This window comes from Myxine glutinosa, chromosome 6 (genome assembly GCF_964187855.1).
Source record: "Myxine glutinosa chromosome 6, kmMyxGlut1.1, whole genome shotgun sequence".
Lineage (NCBI taxonomy): Eukaryota > Metazoa > Chordata > Myxini > Myxiniformes > Myxinidae > Myxine > Myxine glutinosa.
The window spans coordinates 128,771,982-128,789,678 of record NC_136266.1 but is presented as its reverse complement, the minus strand read 5'-3'; the positions used below and the strand labels follow the sequence as shown (position 1 = coordinate 128,789,678).

General features: G+C 44.9%; 1 protein-coding gene across 1 annotated transcript in view; it reads right to left on the bottom strand.

Moving 5' to 3' along the window:
• Nucleotides 1–17,697, bottom strand: part of HPD (4-hydroxyphenylpyruvate dioxygenase) — a 72,118-nt gene that overhangs the window by 28,903 nt on the left and 25,518 nt on the right. The window contains exons 4-8 of the mRNA XM_068121057.2: nt 14,794–14,898; nt 14,605–14,647; nt 8,226–8,308; nt 7,976–8,065; nt 7,756–7,859 (exon numbers count right to left, since the gene is read on the bottom strand). Coding sequence (XP_067977158.2) covers nt 7,756–7,859; nt 7,976–8,065; nt 8,226–8,308; nt 14,605–14,647; nt 14,794–14,898 — 425 coding nt within the window. The remainder of the gene's footprint in view (nt 1–7,755; nt 7,860–7,975; nt 8,066–8,225; nt 8,309–14,604; nt 14,648–14,793; nt 14,899–17,697) is intronic.

The window sequence follows — 17,697 nt, the reverse complement described above, 5'->3', positions numbered from 1 at the left end:
CACCTTAGGTTGTGACCGTCCCCTTTTTTCATTTCCCACCTCTTCCTAAATGCAAAGCCAACCTCCATACACCATTCTTCAAGCCATAGGTTGGCATATATTGCTCTGCTCATAATTTCTATTCAATTTCCTAGTCTTGGGTGAATACCAGAAAACGTTACCTCTTAACCGATTGCCCAATTTTCCTGTGGCCTTTCTTCAAATCCTCCGCGTAAACCTTTCCCCACATAATTTGCTCCTTGGTGTACCAACACCAACGTCTTCCTGCCGTGACCTGACATGATCTCATTTAACCTACTTTCGACGTACCTAACTCCTGCTCCTTCAAAACTGCACAGAACTCTCTGTCTACAATCGTTCTTGCAGAATGAAAAATTCACATTCAAAATACACAATCCACACAAAATTCTGCAGCTCAATGGAATACTGCTCTCCCCTCTGGGCTGGTGCTCCTGCCTCACACCTAGCTTGTCTTCATGCTGTTGAAACCAAAGCGTTCAGAATCATTGGAATCTCCCGCGATGAAGCTAACTCCAAGGGCCTTTCACTCACTCACCGCAGGCAGGTTGGTGGTCTTTCCATCTTCTACCGACTCCTCTCTGGCCTTGCCCCCCCCCCCCAGCTCTCTCTGGGCTCTGTCCCCCAAATATTCCTGCAGGTCGCACAAGATCTGCCTGCAACCCTCTTATGGTTAAACTGCCAAAATCAAGACTCTCTGCTCACCTTCACTCCTTCATTCCACTTTTCACCCGCCTCTGGAACAAACTCCCTCACTCTCTTCAATCCCATTCCTCCCTCCAGGTCTTTAAAACAGCTGTTCACCACCATCCCCTATCTTCCCCCATCCAAAACCTTGATATTTTCTACCCCCGCTAATTTCACCCCAAATCCACTTTTTTGAAATACCAACTTATTTCCTGGAAGTCGTTGGTGTCCTTGTGTTTTATACTTCTCCCACCACCCCCCCCCCTTCCCACGCCTCCTCCCCCCAAGGCCTCTCCCCCCCTCCCACACATCTCCCGATGTCCCTGCTCTCAAATGTTGTGTTTGTGTGCTTCCCCTTCTCTCCCCATCTTGTCTACCGCTCCCTCTTTTTATATATTTTGTTTGTCTGTTTGATTTGTTTGTGTGATAAACGTTAGCTCTTTCACGAGCCTCGATTCTGTATCCAAAAAAAAAAAAAAAAAAAAGGATCCACATACTTAGGTTTCATCACCCACAAAAACTGTCTTCCTGGGCTCATTGCCACATATTTCTATTTTATATATGTATATATATATATATATATATATATATATATATATATATATATATATATATATATATATATATATATTGTTACAGACACGACTTTGATGTTAAAGTGGGCCGAGCGGAATGGCCGTCGTGTCCGCACAAATTACCCGACTATACTCGACGTTGACGAAGTCGCGCGATGCTGGCTCAATAAGAAAAAGAAGACACCCGGCTGGATTACAATAACACAATACGACACCAGGGGTTCAGTTCTCAAGACCTCCGGAGGAGGTTATATTAAGGCGGAAGGTTAGATTACAACTACAAGAGGGACAGCATAGAAAGACAAGCACTTAGACACAATCTTATATTATTCCCAACAGACGACAGATAAACGGGACAAAACTGACTCACACGGGGATTGATGGAAAGGACAGGCGGGTAGCGATGGCTCCAGGTGCACCTGGGCTCAAAGGTCAGAATCGACTCGGTCCGGTCCAGAGATGCGGGGAGGTCGCAGCGCTCGGATGGCGTCTTGTCTGCTCAAGCTGGGGGCGCATCTGACTCAGCGCTCGCAGGTGGCTTTCCTTCTCCAAGCTGGGTGCGCATCTCTCTCAGCGCTCGCAGGTGGCTTTCCTTCTCCAAGCTGGGTGCGCATCTCTCGTCACATCCGGCGCGTGGCCGCGTATATCCGGCGGGGAGTGACACGCCCTCGGCTCGTTAGCTCCGCCTCGTGGAATCGGCACGTTGCTTCTCATTGGGTGCGTGCGGGGGGTTTACCAGGCTCCGCCCTTGACGAGGAGCTGACAAGGAGCCCCTTCGTGGTAACCCCGTGGAGCGCATGGTCTGGAGCTAATCGAGCCGGTGTGAGGACGCATCCTCCCCCGCTCCGCCGCCATCTCCTCTGTTGTTGTTGTAATTGTTGGGGAAGAAGATGGAAGGAGGTATGGGAAAGGTCCTAAACTCACTACTGATGCCATATAATCACATTCTGGTGCAACGAAGAGTCATAATTAATGGAGACGAGGCCTTAACTGACATAGAATAAGAATAACTAGGAAGATGTCCGAAAGTTGTCTACGTGTGGTGCGGTGGACCTGGGCACGACATTTAATGGGGGAATAAGGGGAAGGTCGGCTCTACTGATTGTTATTTACATGCAATGGGACTAGGGAATGGGGGATCGGGGAAAGTTGGGGAGTATTGGAGAAAATAGGGGAATATTTACAAGCGGATATGGAGGCCAAATTCCATATTCGCAACAATATATATATACATACACACACAGGCAGTCCCCGGGTTACGAACGCCCGACTTACGAACGCCCGTACTTACGAACCGACCTCCGTAAAGCCTATGAATTTAAAATATATATATATAAATTTAAATTTTTAAAATATTTTTTTGGGATACAGAATCGAGGCTCGTGAAAGAGCTAACATTTATCACACAGAGAAAAAATCAGACACACAAAGTATATAATAAGGGGAGCGGTAGACAAGAGAAATATGAGAAAAGCTCTGTTCAAGCCACCCTTGATGTTTACTTTAAGAAAATTTACCAGCACCAGGTCCATCCTCTCCAGCACCAGGTCCATCCTCTCCAACACCAGGCCCATCATCTCGGAGAGATATATCAAGGTATGATCGTTTCAAGGTTTGCAAGACATCAATTGGAACGAGAGTAAGTGTTAACCTTTAATCATTATCTTTTCTTTTCTATCTAAACAGTTTAAGAAATGTTTCTTTCATGTTTTTTATACCTATAGATGTTTTAGGTAAAACATATATTATATACTAAGACAAACATTTGACTAATTGACGCTAGATGTGAACCGTACGCAACTGTTCCGACTTACATACAAATTCGACTTACAGACAGACTTAAAAACGGAACTCGTTCGTAACCCGGGGACTGCCTGTGTGTGTGTGTGTGTGTATATATATATATATATATATATATATATATATATAAAAACGGAACTCGTTCGTAACCCGGGGACTGCCTGTGTGTGTGTGTGTGTATGTATGTATGTATGTATGTATGTATGTATGTATGTCATAGGTTGGCATATATATATATATATATATATATATATATATATATATATATATATGCCAACCTATGGCATACATACATATATATATATATATATATATATATATATATATATATATATATATATATATATATATATATATATATATATATATATATATATATACAGTATATATATATATATATATATATATATATATATATATATATATATATATATATATATATATATATACAGTATATATATATATATATATATATATATATATATATATATATATATATATGTATATGTATGTATATACAGTGTGTATCAAAAAAAAGGTAATCCGAATTCAAGGGGTTGATATGCAAAGGTTATTTATTTTGACAATTTACATGTGGTTTACTAATTAAGAGGAGATCCTCAGCTTTCCATTGATACATTCCATGCATCATTGCTGTCACACATGACCGAGTACATGTTCATTGAAAATGACAAGTTCAAATCGCATTTTTACAAGTTTGGCTAATCGATGCAAATCAGGATAATTGGTGCAAAATGAACGTCAGATGTGAACTTTTCTCAGGAATGATTGGCCTTTAAACACCCACACCTTCAACATGTCCACCTCCCCTTTCAACACAACGCTCACAGCGGCGGAGCATGCCCTGAACTGCTCGTCTCACCATAGCCGGGTCATTGCGCAAAGCATCCACTTCAAGTCGAATACGGCCCTGCAATTCGTCAAGATCACGGGGAGGAGTTACAAACACCTTGTTCTTTAAATGTCCCCAAAGGAAATAATCACATGGTGTGAGGTCAGGCGATCGAGGCAGACATTCCACTGCATGGTTGAGGGCGATGACTCAGTCTCCAAAGAGTTCCCTCAGTCGATCTCGGACAGCGATAAGATGATGTGCTGGGGCGCCGTCTTGGGCCCACCAGAGATATCTGAAGACACCATGAACCTGTCGCTCAAAGTTCTCCTCCAGCTGCGGTAAAACTTCATCATTGATCATCTGCAGATACCTGTTACCATTGACATTCCTTTGAAAGAAAAATGGTCCGATCACCTGACCACTTCCACAAAGTCCCAACCAAACAGTCCACTTTTGTCGATTCATGTTGGTGTTAAAATTAAATTCCGGGGGTTGTCCTGTCGGTGCATATTCAAGAACATTATGGGTATTGACCTTGCCGTCCATGGTGAAAGCAGCTTCGTCGCCGATAACGAGATACCGCAGGAAATTGACATCTGCTTCGCAACGTGCTATCAACCATCCGACAAGCACCAGCCTTCTGGCAAAATCACCTGGCGTAAGTTGATGCCGGATGTGAATACGATATGGATGTTGGTGGAGGTCCAGTCTTGTGATTCGGTTGAATGTTGCCGAAGGCAATCCCGTCCTATTTCGTCTTGCGCTGGTATCCCTAGGATGCTCCAAAATGTGCTGCATTACTGCTGCAATGTTCATCTCCGATCGCCCAGTGCGCCTCCTACCAGAATTCCCCTTGTTGCGGTTGAGGCTAGTGCCATGTTCTTGATATTTTCTAATATTCGCCCTGATGGTTTTGGCTGCTGGAGGCTCCCGTTCTGGGAAACGTTCCCTGAACTCATCACGAGTTCGCTGCAAACATCCAGTTTGGTGAAAGGTTGTAACCACGAAGGTCCGCTGTTCAGTCGTAAGTTGAACCATCTTTTCAATGACTCAGACTGTCTCTAAACCCATACACTGTAGGCCCATCTTAAATACCCATCTTAAACAAAGGATGACGCAACCGACGATTACCAGACCAGCTTAACAATTTTACACAATCAACTTGGCAGTCGACAAGTAATGCGTCCATTCCAAACTGTCTTGCATCGATTAGCCAAACTTGTAAAAATGCGATTTGAACTTGTCATTTTCAATGAACATGTACTCGGTCATGTGTGACAGCAACGATGCATGAAAGGCATCAATGGAAAGCTGAGGATCTCCTCATAATTGGTAAACCACATGTAAATTGTCAAACTAAATAACCTTTGCATATTAACCCCTTGAATTCGGATTACCTTTTTTTTGATACGCACTGTATATACATATATATTGTTACGGTTCTCTACACCGGCCTTCTTCCCCTTATCAAGGGGGGATTAATCCCCTTGTCTTCCTGGGCCTGGCGGAACCGAGACTTATTACGTCCCTCCCGGACACACGCAGAGTAGGGTTTCGGGACTACTGCTCGCTCATACCTAATTACCCGCGCTGCCCTGGGAGCGAGGAAACAAGCCTCGCACGAACCACGTGTGGTTTGAGTACGCCGAGCGGATTGCGTACACGTGGTCCGCACAGTCTTAATTAGTGGAACCCGATTGGAGCGATCTTAATCGTGCCACGCTTAGTCAAATGAGGAAACCACAGAAACGGTCGAATCAGGAAGAAAGGAAGAACAAATGGTTTAATTATTCCCACACGTATATACAGGTTCAAGGACGAAGAGACACAGAGCAATCCTTAAGCAGTCTTAACTTATCCCTTGGACAACGGGCCCATCTCACACTCACACAGGGAATTGCAGAAGGGCAGGTGTTCCCCAACGCGTCGAGAGATGGTCCCCGTCCGGCTCTCCATGGCCCCCGGCACGTCCCGCGAAGATGGTGGCAGGTGAAGGCAGGGACTCATAGCGCGTCTCTCGAACAAGCAGATGATGGGGCGGAACGATAGAGGGCGGACTTTAGCGCGGCTGGTGGTTACTCAGCCTTGCTCACTCGCGCGTCTCAAATGCGCTGTATTCGTTATAAGCACGTCTGGCTGCACCCGCATATTTGTACTGTTCGCGCACGCGGCCAACTCCTCTTCTTCGATACACTCCGAGCTGGTTAGCGCGTGCGTTCTCGTGCAAGTGCGTCAAGTTCATCAAGTTCATTCGCGAATCTTTTTGCCACAAGTCCTGTCGCGCTTATCCTGCGTTCCTCTGCGAGTCCTTCTATTTTTCTCTCACGCAGCAAGTCCTCTCAGACAAGTCCCCCCGAGGGCTTTCGCGCAGCCGATTTTATAGCTACGCCCCCCGAACCTTCTGGAACTCACCCGAACCTTCTCACCACGCCCTCTGACGCCACGCCGCCGTCACCACCTCCGAGCTCTGATTGGCGGCTCGTGCTTACCGTCATCGCTTCTGCCACTCCACCCTCGATCCCGCACCGACCTACCTAGGCCTGCCTCGTGTTAACTCCCCCAATAATCAACCAATGCTTAGCAAACTGGATCGAGGCTAGCTAGGGTGGCTGGAAAATCGGTGGCAAGTAGGGCCTAAAAGGGGGCATCATTTAATTTAGGGCTGTTCTTTCTTTCTTTCTTTCTTTTTTCTTTTTTTTTTTGTGTACAAGATCGAGGCTCGTGTAAGAGCTAACATTGATCACAAAAAGACAAACTGACACATAAAACATAAAACGTATGATAAAGGGAGCGGGAGAACAAGATGGAGAGCAGGGACATCGGGAGATCTGTTGGAGGGAGAGGGCTTGGGTGGAGGAAGCATGGAAAGGGGATGGGGTGGGGGGGGGGGGGGTGGGAGAAGTATAAAACACATGGACACTGCAAGGACTTCCAGGAAAGAAGTCGGTATTTCAAACAAGAGAAAAATGACCACAGTGTGGTCACCAGCTGCGACGTGTAGAATCATGAGGATATCCGTTGCAATATGCACTACCAAATTCGACCAGTCATTAAATTATACGCATGCACTAGCGTCCTTTTGTCTTTCAGTTCTGGTCTTGTCCTTTGTTTTACGACGCAATATGCTTCATCAACCGATTACATACAATGTATGGACGTGAATGTTATTTCTGTTTATGTTAATGTTAATTCATTAATGTTATTTATTAATGTTAATTCTGGGTGGCAGAGGGATAATTTGAAACGGGCTTGGTCGGTAGGGGAAGTCCGAGTGTATGCGCATGCGCTATTCAATAATTACACCTAATTTGTGTCAAGTTCTGTGAAACGTGATTGATATGAAAACATTAATGTTGTCTTTGTTGCTAAATTTATTTTGGTTTCTTCAAACAAATCGCGATTTTAGTCCGCGATGTTCTTACCTCATACCAACGCACGTCCGAGTGTATGCGCATGCGCTATTCAAAAAGGCACCCCAACAACAAGAACAACAACGCGGTCCTCTCCTAGAGCTGCTCGTCGCAGCTAAAAAGTGGATCTGGGGCGAATTGACGGGGGTAGAAAAGATCAAGGTTTTGGATGTGGGAAGATCAGAGATGGTGGTGAACAGATGTTTTAAAGACCTGGAGGGAGGAGTGGGATTGAATAGAGTGAGGGAGTTTGTTCCAGAGGCGGGAGAAAAGAGGAATGAAGGAGTGAAGGTGAGCAGAGAGCCTTGATTTTTGCAGTTTAACCACAAGAGGGTTGCTGGCAGATCTTGTGCGACCTGTAGGAATATTTGGGGGTATACAAATGCATATTTAATGAAATACTACTCACAGTTTAGCAAGCAATGGGTTTTGAAATGAAGAGGGCTTGAACCCTGGCAGGAAGCAACCCTGATAGTCAATTCTCTCCACCAGAGTATGCGTTGTATCTCCATACTGTGACAGAATAAGATGCACACCAGTGACCCCTCACCATGGATAAGTGCTTACGTTAAATGGATGAAGGCATCACACACCCATTTCCCTCGGTTCAAACAGGAAGTACAACATACCGTTTGTATCACTGCCATCTTCACTTTACCATGTTCGTCCTTCTCTTCCCAAGGTTCCCGAACAATGACTGCGCCACGTGAACGCGCCATCTACATGTGATACACATGCAGACATCAGTGGTCTTACATCCAAGCTAAACACAACTGGACAATGGTTGGTATCGTTAAGACTCCATGACAATCCTTCGTCTCCAACATATTTTGCACTAATTTTGTCGGACGATGTCAGTGAATACTTTTCAGCTCTCACCTGAACCAGGAAATCACAATCCTCCACAGTGAAGGCGATATCCTTCACTCCATCTCCATGCTTCACCAAGTGGTGGCCCATTACTAGAGTACACAAGAGAAATATAACACTACATTGGCATTTATAAAGGACTCTAAATACTACAAGTTAGAGCAGATGGAGAAAAGGCTGCGCCTGAGCCCAATCTACAGTGTGGGCCATAAAATGGTAAAAAAAAAATTTAAAATATGAAAATCAGAATGAATGAAATCTATATATACTAGGGCATGCCCGTACTATATATAAGCTAGGACGTGCCCGTACGTGGGTGCCCGTTCCTTGCCAAAAAAAAAAAAAAAAAAAAAATTTGTGTAGGGGTGTGTGTGTGTAAACATCCTAGGGCGTGCCCGTACGTGGGTGCAAAAAAACATGCGTGCAAACAACAACAACAAAAAAAAACTTTGAAACCACGTGGCAGTAACGACCACAGAACCCCCCCCCCCCCCCTCTATTTACATGAATGGTTTGGTCCATTCGCAACGACCACAGAACCCCCCCCCCCCCCTCTATTTACATGCAATGGTTTGGTCCAAAGCGAACGGCTTGCAGTGTTTGGTAAAGAAATCGCCATAGCTCGGTAACTACTTCTCCGATTAATATGAAACCTTGAAAAGGCACATCCTCGGGTCCCCAGCAATATACCTGGCAAGTTTAAAGTATATCGGACCGGTAGTTGTCGAGAAACAGCGGTCACAGACAAACATACACACATACACACATACACACATACACACATACAAACACACAGAGATTACTGGAATTATAGATAGATAAAACACAGTTTGTGTGTGTGTGTGTGTGTGTGTGTGTGTGTGTGTGTGTGTGTGTGTGTGTATAATGTTACCGATAGACTCCTAAACGGAGAGGCTCACGTACTTGATATTTGGCACAGACATGGCCATTGAGCCTGGGAAGAACATGGCCGACCTAAAAAAAATTATTTCATAATATTTTTTTACCATATTTTTACCTCAGTGCATTTCAGCGAGGAATATTATGCACGGAATCTGACCGGTGGCAGAGCAGCGCGCTGATTCGCTCAGAGCGATCACGTGATGTTCCTTGCCGCCATTAACTCAGTTAAACGTTCGCACATATTTCAGAGCGAAAAGCGATTGCGTTTTTTCACATTTCAGCAAGGAACATTACCATTCACACCACATAGGTTTTTTTTTCTTTCATCTGTAGATCCATATTTTTTTTCAGCGAGGAATATTATACACGGAATCTGACCGGTGGCAGAGCAGCGCGCTGATTCGCTCAGAGCGATCACGTGATGTTCCTTGCCGCCATTAACTCAGTTAAACGTTCGCACATATTTCAGAGCGAAAAGCGATTGCGTTTTTTCACATTTCAGCAAGGAACATTACCATTCACACCACATAGGTTTTTTTTTCTTTCATCTTTAGATCCATATTTTTTTTCAATGAGGAATATTATACACGGAATCTGAATCGGTGGCAGAGCAGCGCGCTGATTCATTCATTCGCGCTCATTGATGACGATCACGTGATGACGTGATCACGAATGATGTTCGTGACGCGATCACGTGATGTTCCTTGCCGCCATAAACTCACAGCAAGTAGCATAGATTTTAGCATGATTAGCATTTAGCATGATTTAGCATGATTTAGCATAGATAGTAGCATGTTTCACATACATTTTTTTTCAGCGAGGAATATTATACACGGATTCTGACCGGTGGCAGAACAGCGCGCTGATTCGCTCAGAGCGATCACGTGATGTTCCATCCCCGCCGCCAGTTGGCTTCACTTTTCACGGAGTATGAGCATTCTATATACTGTATTTTCAATTCAGTGTGCTCGACTCGCTCACGTACTTGATTTGTGGCATAGACATGGCCATTGGGCCTTCACGGTGTAATTTGTGCGAGGCTTTTGTCCGAGTGAGCTTGAGTCGAGAGGGCGAATGTACGGGTTGGGAATGTACGGGTCTCCCTTCCCCCCCCCCCCCCCCCGGCAACGCCGGTACTGGAGGGCGTCACAGGATCGGTGAGTCTCCAAAATCCGCTTCGTGCTGTTGCGAAGATTCAGGACGATGTCGCGATTGTTGTGCTGCTCTCCGACCATGAGAACTGCAACGTCATTGTTGACTGGCCCTCCCCTTCCCTCCCCCATCCCCCCTCCCCCCCTCCCCTCCCCCCTACCCCTCCCTTTTCCCCCTCCCCCTCCCTTTTCCCCCTCCCCCTCCCCCTCCCTTTTCCCCCTCCCCTCCCTTTTCCCCCTCCCCATCCATTTTCCCCCTCCCCCTCCCTTTTCCCCCTCCCCCTCCCTTTTCCCCCTCCCCCTCCCTTTTCCCCCTCCCTTTTCCCCCTCCCCCTACCCCTTCCCCTTCCCCTTCTCCTCCCCCTCCCCTCCCCCCTCCCCCTCCACCCCTCCCCCCCCTCTTCTCCCTCACGTTTATACACGGAATGCCGGGTACTCCCCCCCCCCTCTTCTCCCCTCCCCCCCTCTCCTCCCCTCCCCCCCGTTCCCCTCCCCTCCTCTTCCCCCTCCCCCTCCCCCACCCGGCAATGCCGGGTACTTCTGCTAGTCTACTATATAAGAGAGATGTCTGTCTGTCTGTCTGTCTGTGTGTCACCATTTTTCTAAGAGTTGGCTGAACGGATCTTCATCAAACTTTCAAAGGTTCATCAGTGAGTGCCTGGGAGTGTTTTCGGCAAAAAAAAAACAATTATGAAAAAAGAAATATCGTTTTTTTGGAGTTCAAAAAAAAAAAATCGCTCGATAGTGTCTAAACTTTGTTCAACTAATGACAGTTAAATACAAGTACACATTCGCATAAATAAATACAAAACAATCACCAGATATTTGAACACAAATAAATCAAACAATTCCGGAAGTGCAGGAAGTTGGTAGTACGGCTTCTTCTTCTTCTTCTTGGTCGGCATCACACTTAACGCAGAAACAGGATGAACGACACATTCACCAGCATATATTTAACGAAAAGGTGATGAATCCCCTTCCTCTCCTGCCTCCCTCCTTCCCTCCTTCCCCCCCTCCTGACCACCCCACCTCCCCTCCTTCTCCCCCCCCCCACCCCGCCCTTCTCCCCCCCCCCCTCCCCCGCCAAGCAACGCCGGGTACTTCTGCTAGTAATTTATAAATGTGAAATATTTGGACAATCCTCAAGTTTTAATACTTAAACCAAGTGCTCATTATGACCTCCCCTCCTCTGTTCTATACATTTTCTTGTTTGCAGCAACAGGTTACACGTAACTTTCTGAAGGGTGTCTTGCATTACTCCTGAGATGAACTGAATAAGTGCATCTTTCAAATCAGCAACTGTCATTGGTTTAAAATGAAACACTTCCTTTGACACGTCTCCATAAAAAAATAATCCAGTGGTGATAAGTCAGGGGATCTGGTGAGGAGGGTGTCATGGAAATTCAGTACTTTGACTAATAAGGTGATTTGAAAACTTCCCCTCAGTCAAGCAACACATTCATTCGAGGCTAATGTCTTCATTCAGTATTCATCACACCCATGTGCGATTGATTCAGGTTTCAGCTGAGAGTTGTCTTGTTGATTTGCATTGACTTCTCTCCATGGAATTCTTGCCGTATACACGAGTTGATGGTAATCTTCTCTGAACTCTCTTCGTTGACTTTGTTTCAATGTATAAGTATATGCCACAAATAAAGATGTGCTGCTCGCTGTTAAATTGCCCCATTATTTTTAAGACTAACTGGATTCGATTTGTCATAATCAGTTCGAGAAAGCGGATAATAAGCTCGTTACATACACGTCAAGTGGGTCGACGACAACCGTTGACTACCTGTTGGTGCGTAGGCGAGATAGGGGGCACCTCCAGGAAACAAAGGCGATCCCGGGGGAGGAGGCTGTTTCACAGCACCACTTGGTTGTCTGCGACATAAGGGTGAAAGGTGCGAGGAGAGCTCGGCGGGTGAAGTACCAACCGAGAATGAAGGTGTGGAGGTTGAAAGAGGTGACAGTGAGGGAGGCATTAAAAGAGAGGCTGAGTATGGTAGAGGGTGGTGTGGTTGAGCTTTTACAGTGGTTGGATATCAATGAAAGATAGTCTGTTGGGAGCCATTGGTGAGGTATGTGGATGGACAAAAGGACCACCGAGGCACTCGGAAACATGGTGGTGGGATGATGAAGTTGGAAAGAGGATTGACGAGAGGCAGAAGAAGTTCAAGGAATAGCAGAAGGCGAAGGGTACGTGGGCAGAAAAGGCAGAGCATGAAAGTTATAAGGCAGCCAAGAAGGCTGCAAAGAAAGAGGTAGCAAAGGCGCAGGAGGCATGTAGGAAAATGTTCGGAGAATGCTTGGATTTGGAAGAGGGTCAGAGAGCGGTATTCAGGATTGCAAAGCAGATAGCGAAAGAGAGGTGTGATGTGATGGGGGTGAGTTGCTTGAAGGATGAAGTGGGACAAATCATTGTGGACCCAGATGGAATTAAAGGAAGATGGAAGAGATGTATGGAAATGCTGTTGAATGCAGAGAATGAATGGGATGGCAACATAGAGAGTAACCCAGTTTTAGGACTGGCAGAGAAGATAACTGAGAAGGAAGTTGAGGAAGCGATAAAAGCAAGTAGAAAAGGAGAGTAGAAAGGTGGGAGGGCCGACAGGAGTTGTGGGAGATATGTTGAAGGAAGCGGGAAGTTGGGGTGCGAAGAGATGATGACAGAGATCTGTAATCTGGTGGTGAAAGAAGGCCGCATTCCAGTGGATTGGGAACTGAGAACTGAGGCAATGTACAAGACAGCGCGCACAGCTGTAAGGAAGAAGGACGGGAACAGTGGTGAGTTTGAGGTGAAGATGGGAGTGCATCAGGAGTCAGTACCAAGTCCACTACTATTTGTAGCTGTGATGGAGGTGCTGGCTCGGAACGTAAAGGAGGGTTTGCCGTGGGAGTTGTTGTATGCAGATGATCTGGTGTTGATTGGGGAGAGTATGGATGGACTGAAGGAGAAGATGAACAAGTGGAAGGAATGTATGGAGACAAAAGGTCTGAAGGTGAATATCGGAAAGACGAAGGTGATGGCAAATGGTAAAGCATGTGGTGAGGTGGAAAGAACTGGGAAGTGGCCGTGTGCTGTATGCAGGAAGGGTGCCGGAGTGAACTCCATTCAATGTACAATGTGCGCTGAGTGGATTCATCAAAAATGTAGTGGTCTGAGAGGGTCATTAACCAGTGTGGCAGCTACATTCAAGTGTAAGGTGTGCACAGAGGGAGCTGCAGATGGAGGAAATATTGAGTTAGATCTTGGAGACGGCGTGAAGCTGGAAGGTGTGAAAACATTTTGCTACCTAGGAGACATGCTGAATGGAGAAGGTGGATCAGACTCGGCAATGGTTGCTTGAGTGATATGTGCATGGAAGAAGTTTTGGGAACTGAGTGGTGTGCTGACGAGGAGGGGAGTGTCGTTGAAGCTGAAGGGAAAGGTGTATGCTGCATGTGTGAGAAGTGTTATGATTTATGGGAGCGAGACATGGGTCATGAACGTAGAGCAGCAACGAAGGCTGGAAAGGGTGGAAATGTGAATGGTTCGGTGGATGTGTGGAGTATCGTTGAGAGAGAGGAAGACAAATGATGAATTGCGAAAGATGATGGGAATAGAGCCTGTGATGGATGTTGTGAAGAGAAACAGGTTGAGATGGTTTGGTCATGTGTTGAGGAAGGATGAAAGTGACTGGTTGTGAAGAGTGATGGAAATGAATGGAGAAGGAAGTAGAGGACGGGGAAGACCGAGAAAGACTTGGCTAAAGGTGGTGGAAGAAGAAATGCGGGTAAGGGGGTTAACAAGGGAAGATGCAGAAAATGGGGCAAAATGGCGAAGATTGTCATGGGGCCCACAAGACTAACCCCCGCTCTTGCAGGGAAAATGGCCCCAAAATGCCTGTTGTTGTTTACTTGCAGGGGTTTCAACATTCAACCTCAATTTGATGTTTCAGAACGGCAGGAGCATTTTAAATACCTGCAAGTAACCCAATTTTTTTTTTTTAATGTAAGGAAACTTTTAATTTATTCACAACCATACGAAGAAAATATTGGCATGATCAATGTTACCCTTTTTTGACCATCCTGTACTTTAAATTTTAGGGGCACATCATGCAATCAATACCCTTTCAGTAAAATAGGATAAAATACGAGAAGCTTCTGCCGTGCCACACACTCATTGTGCAGAAATAAAACACAAATAGTCAGAAATGGTTACGAGTAAAGAACAACATAACTACCATATTATTCCTGAGTTACTCAATATTACTTCGAGAGGTATTTATAAGGGAGTTCAGATGTTTCCTCGGCTTTCAGAGGTTGCGAAGAAATGGATAAGGTAGACCTCTCACCTTTATTATCTGGGTTCAGTGCAGACTTGAAAACAAATATAATCTGCCAAAGGACACATATTGCATCAAAGTCAAGGAACAACAAATTCTAACTTTCAACTTTAAAAATAAGGAAAGGAGGCACTAACATTTAGTTGTGAATCATCTGCCCTGACTCCACAGTCTTACGCAGTCCAATCAAATGCTCACCTTGTTCTGCTGGATGACGTGTGCAGCCACATCCCGATTGCCTGTTTCCAGTCCTTGATATGCGACTGGTTCAAAGTTGAATGCGAAACAGTAGAAAGCAGCTGCCTGGATGGTACGAGGAAAAGGAAATACGCTTATAAATGAGAAGCAAGAAATGCAAAGTTACAAGATTTGACTTGATCCCATTATTTTATTATGTCATAAACAACATTCTCTTATATCTGCATTTACGTTTTGCAACAGGAATACTTTGCAACACTGCAGTGGTCAGAACCTGCGACAAAATCTAGTAATGGGCCGATTGGGAAACGCACATTTAAAACACTCTTAAAAGATGAACAGCATGAATGGGAAACACAGATTTAATCTGCTATTAAAAAATTAACTCGACACCTCTCATCCATGACAGCCTCCGCCACAGTTATATCACAACAATCTGAATTGTCACTCGGTCTCTGATTGGTTAACCCCAATATTGGGCCGTTCAAAAATTAACGCTATATTTTTTGGGAGGCACGTACTGTCTGACGTGACGGACTTGATAAAACCTTACTAATAATTTTTATTCGACAATGTTTCGATTTTTCGGGGTCCCTCATCGTGAGCAACACTCGACCCAAACAAAGCCAATGGAAATCTGCCGGGCAGTGTATCATCAGCAGATGCCGACAGTCCTGATGTCTTCGGCCCACCATAAAACCAAGATGGCGGCTATAATATTATTTCGTCTCGTGCCATGTTGGGTGGAGTCAAGCGACAAATGTGGGCGAGGGTCCGGCAACTGAGCTAACCGACCAATGGGTGCACATTTCAAAAATCGACCACCAACAAGAACCACAACAACAACAACCACCACAACCTGTGACAGGTTGCAGGGAAAAACATTCTAAACTAGATCGGCACTCATACAGTGCATAGTGTTGCCTTGCTCATTCATTCTGAATAAAAATACTATCGTTAACTGAACACGCTACTATTATGGCCTGTATACCCATATCATCCAAGCACCCATCTATGTCACATAGTTTATTGGCATGGGTTATGAACGTCATACATTTAATTCTTCCCTCACATCAGGTAATCGACCAGAATATATGAAGTTTCACATATTTTGAATAAGGAATTGCATTCAACCAATTATTGCTGGAATACCACTTCACCGATGACATCATTGTTATCACCTTATATACCCATAAGGAGTTGCAGGGAAATATAGCCAAGTTGCGAGTTGATGACATATGCGAAGTTTCAATTTTTTTCGTTGAGTGGTTCTCAGCAAATGATGTCGAATTTTTGTCCTTTAATCCAATATGTCTGCCATGCCATGTGACCTATGCCATCAGAGTTATCACTAAAATATTATCCATGCGGATTTCCTTTTATGTTTAAGGTTTCACATTGATCGGGCAAGTGTTTGTAGAAAAATAATTTAAAGAAAAATATATAGATGTGGACACACACAAATACATAGACAGACAGGCAGACAGGGGCATTACAATATTCTCGGAACCTCTTCAGGGCAAAACTAGCAAAGCTGCAGGCGTGCATTTCGACCCTACGGGCGAAGTACAGAGTCCAACAAAGCTTGACAAACCAGTGTACACATGTACTTCAGGCCAAAGGCTGAAGTACATGGTCAACCTAACACACGTATTACCCAAATAGCCAAGTTGCGGGGTCATAAAATAATGGGCCCATCCTCAGATGGAGCGGATTCTCTTCGGAGTTCAGCTGGAAAGCTTAGGTCATAATCTTATGTGCAAATTAGAACTCTTCACTGGAATGGTGACCTTGAATCATTGTGTCACACCAGCATTTGCTGCATGAGTTCTGACCAATAGGGAGTGCCTGCTGCATATCCATCCTATGTTTGCATCCATTACACAGTTTACAAGGATTTCTGCAGCCGGGAAGTAAGTAATTTACAGTTAAAATAGCAACTTCCCTGTTTGCAGTGGGCAGTTCTGTGTCTTTCGCAGTCTGCAACTAAAAGCTGGATATAGATATTTTAATTGTAATAAGCAAGGTACCCATCTCCGATGGGTTCATAGATGTCTCACCTTAAATGAGCAATTTCTTGGAGTGTGATTTGGTAGAAACGGGAATTCAACGTAAAGTGATGATGTGGACTGTGACACGTGGTACATGTTTCTCTTATAAATAATGGGGGTCCACTCAGAAGAACTATTGTTAGTGATCAAAAATATGCGTCATGCATAGCATGATACTTGCAAAACCCAAATAAACAATAGTTGCCATGGAAACAGCAATTTGGTAATTTCGAAAAAACTTGACATATCAAGTGTTTTACATGATGGAATGTAGCACATATTACCCGCATTTCTTCTTCCACTACCTTTAGCCAAGTCTTTCTCGGTCTTCCCGGTCCTCTACTTCCTTCTACATTCATTTCCATCACTCTTCTCAACCAGTCACTTTTATCCTTGTTTGATCAATTTTCTAATTGGCATGGAAAAGGTGTTTTAGGTGTTTTGATTGGCATTGACCTTGACCTCTGACTACTTTTGAGCATGCCACGTGGGACTTTTCTTTTTGCCACGTGGGACTTTTCTCTTTCCCACGTGGGAGGTTTCTCTTAGCAAAGTGGGACTTTTCTCTTTGCCACGTGGGAGCTTTCTCTTACCAAAGTGGGACTTTTCTCTTTGCCACATGGGAGGTTTCTCTTTCCCACATGGGAGGTTTCTCTTAGCAAAGTGGGACTTTTCTCTTTGCCACGTGAGATGTTTCTCTTTCTTGCCACGTGGAACTTTTCTATACCAAGTGGTACTTTTCTCTTTCCCACGTGGGAGGTTTCTCTTAGCAAAGTGGGACTTTTCTCTTTGCCACGTGGGAGGTTTCTCTTTCCCACATGGGAGGTTTCTCTTAGCAAAGTGGGACTTTTCT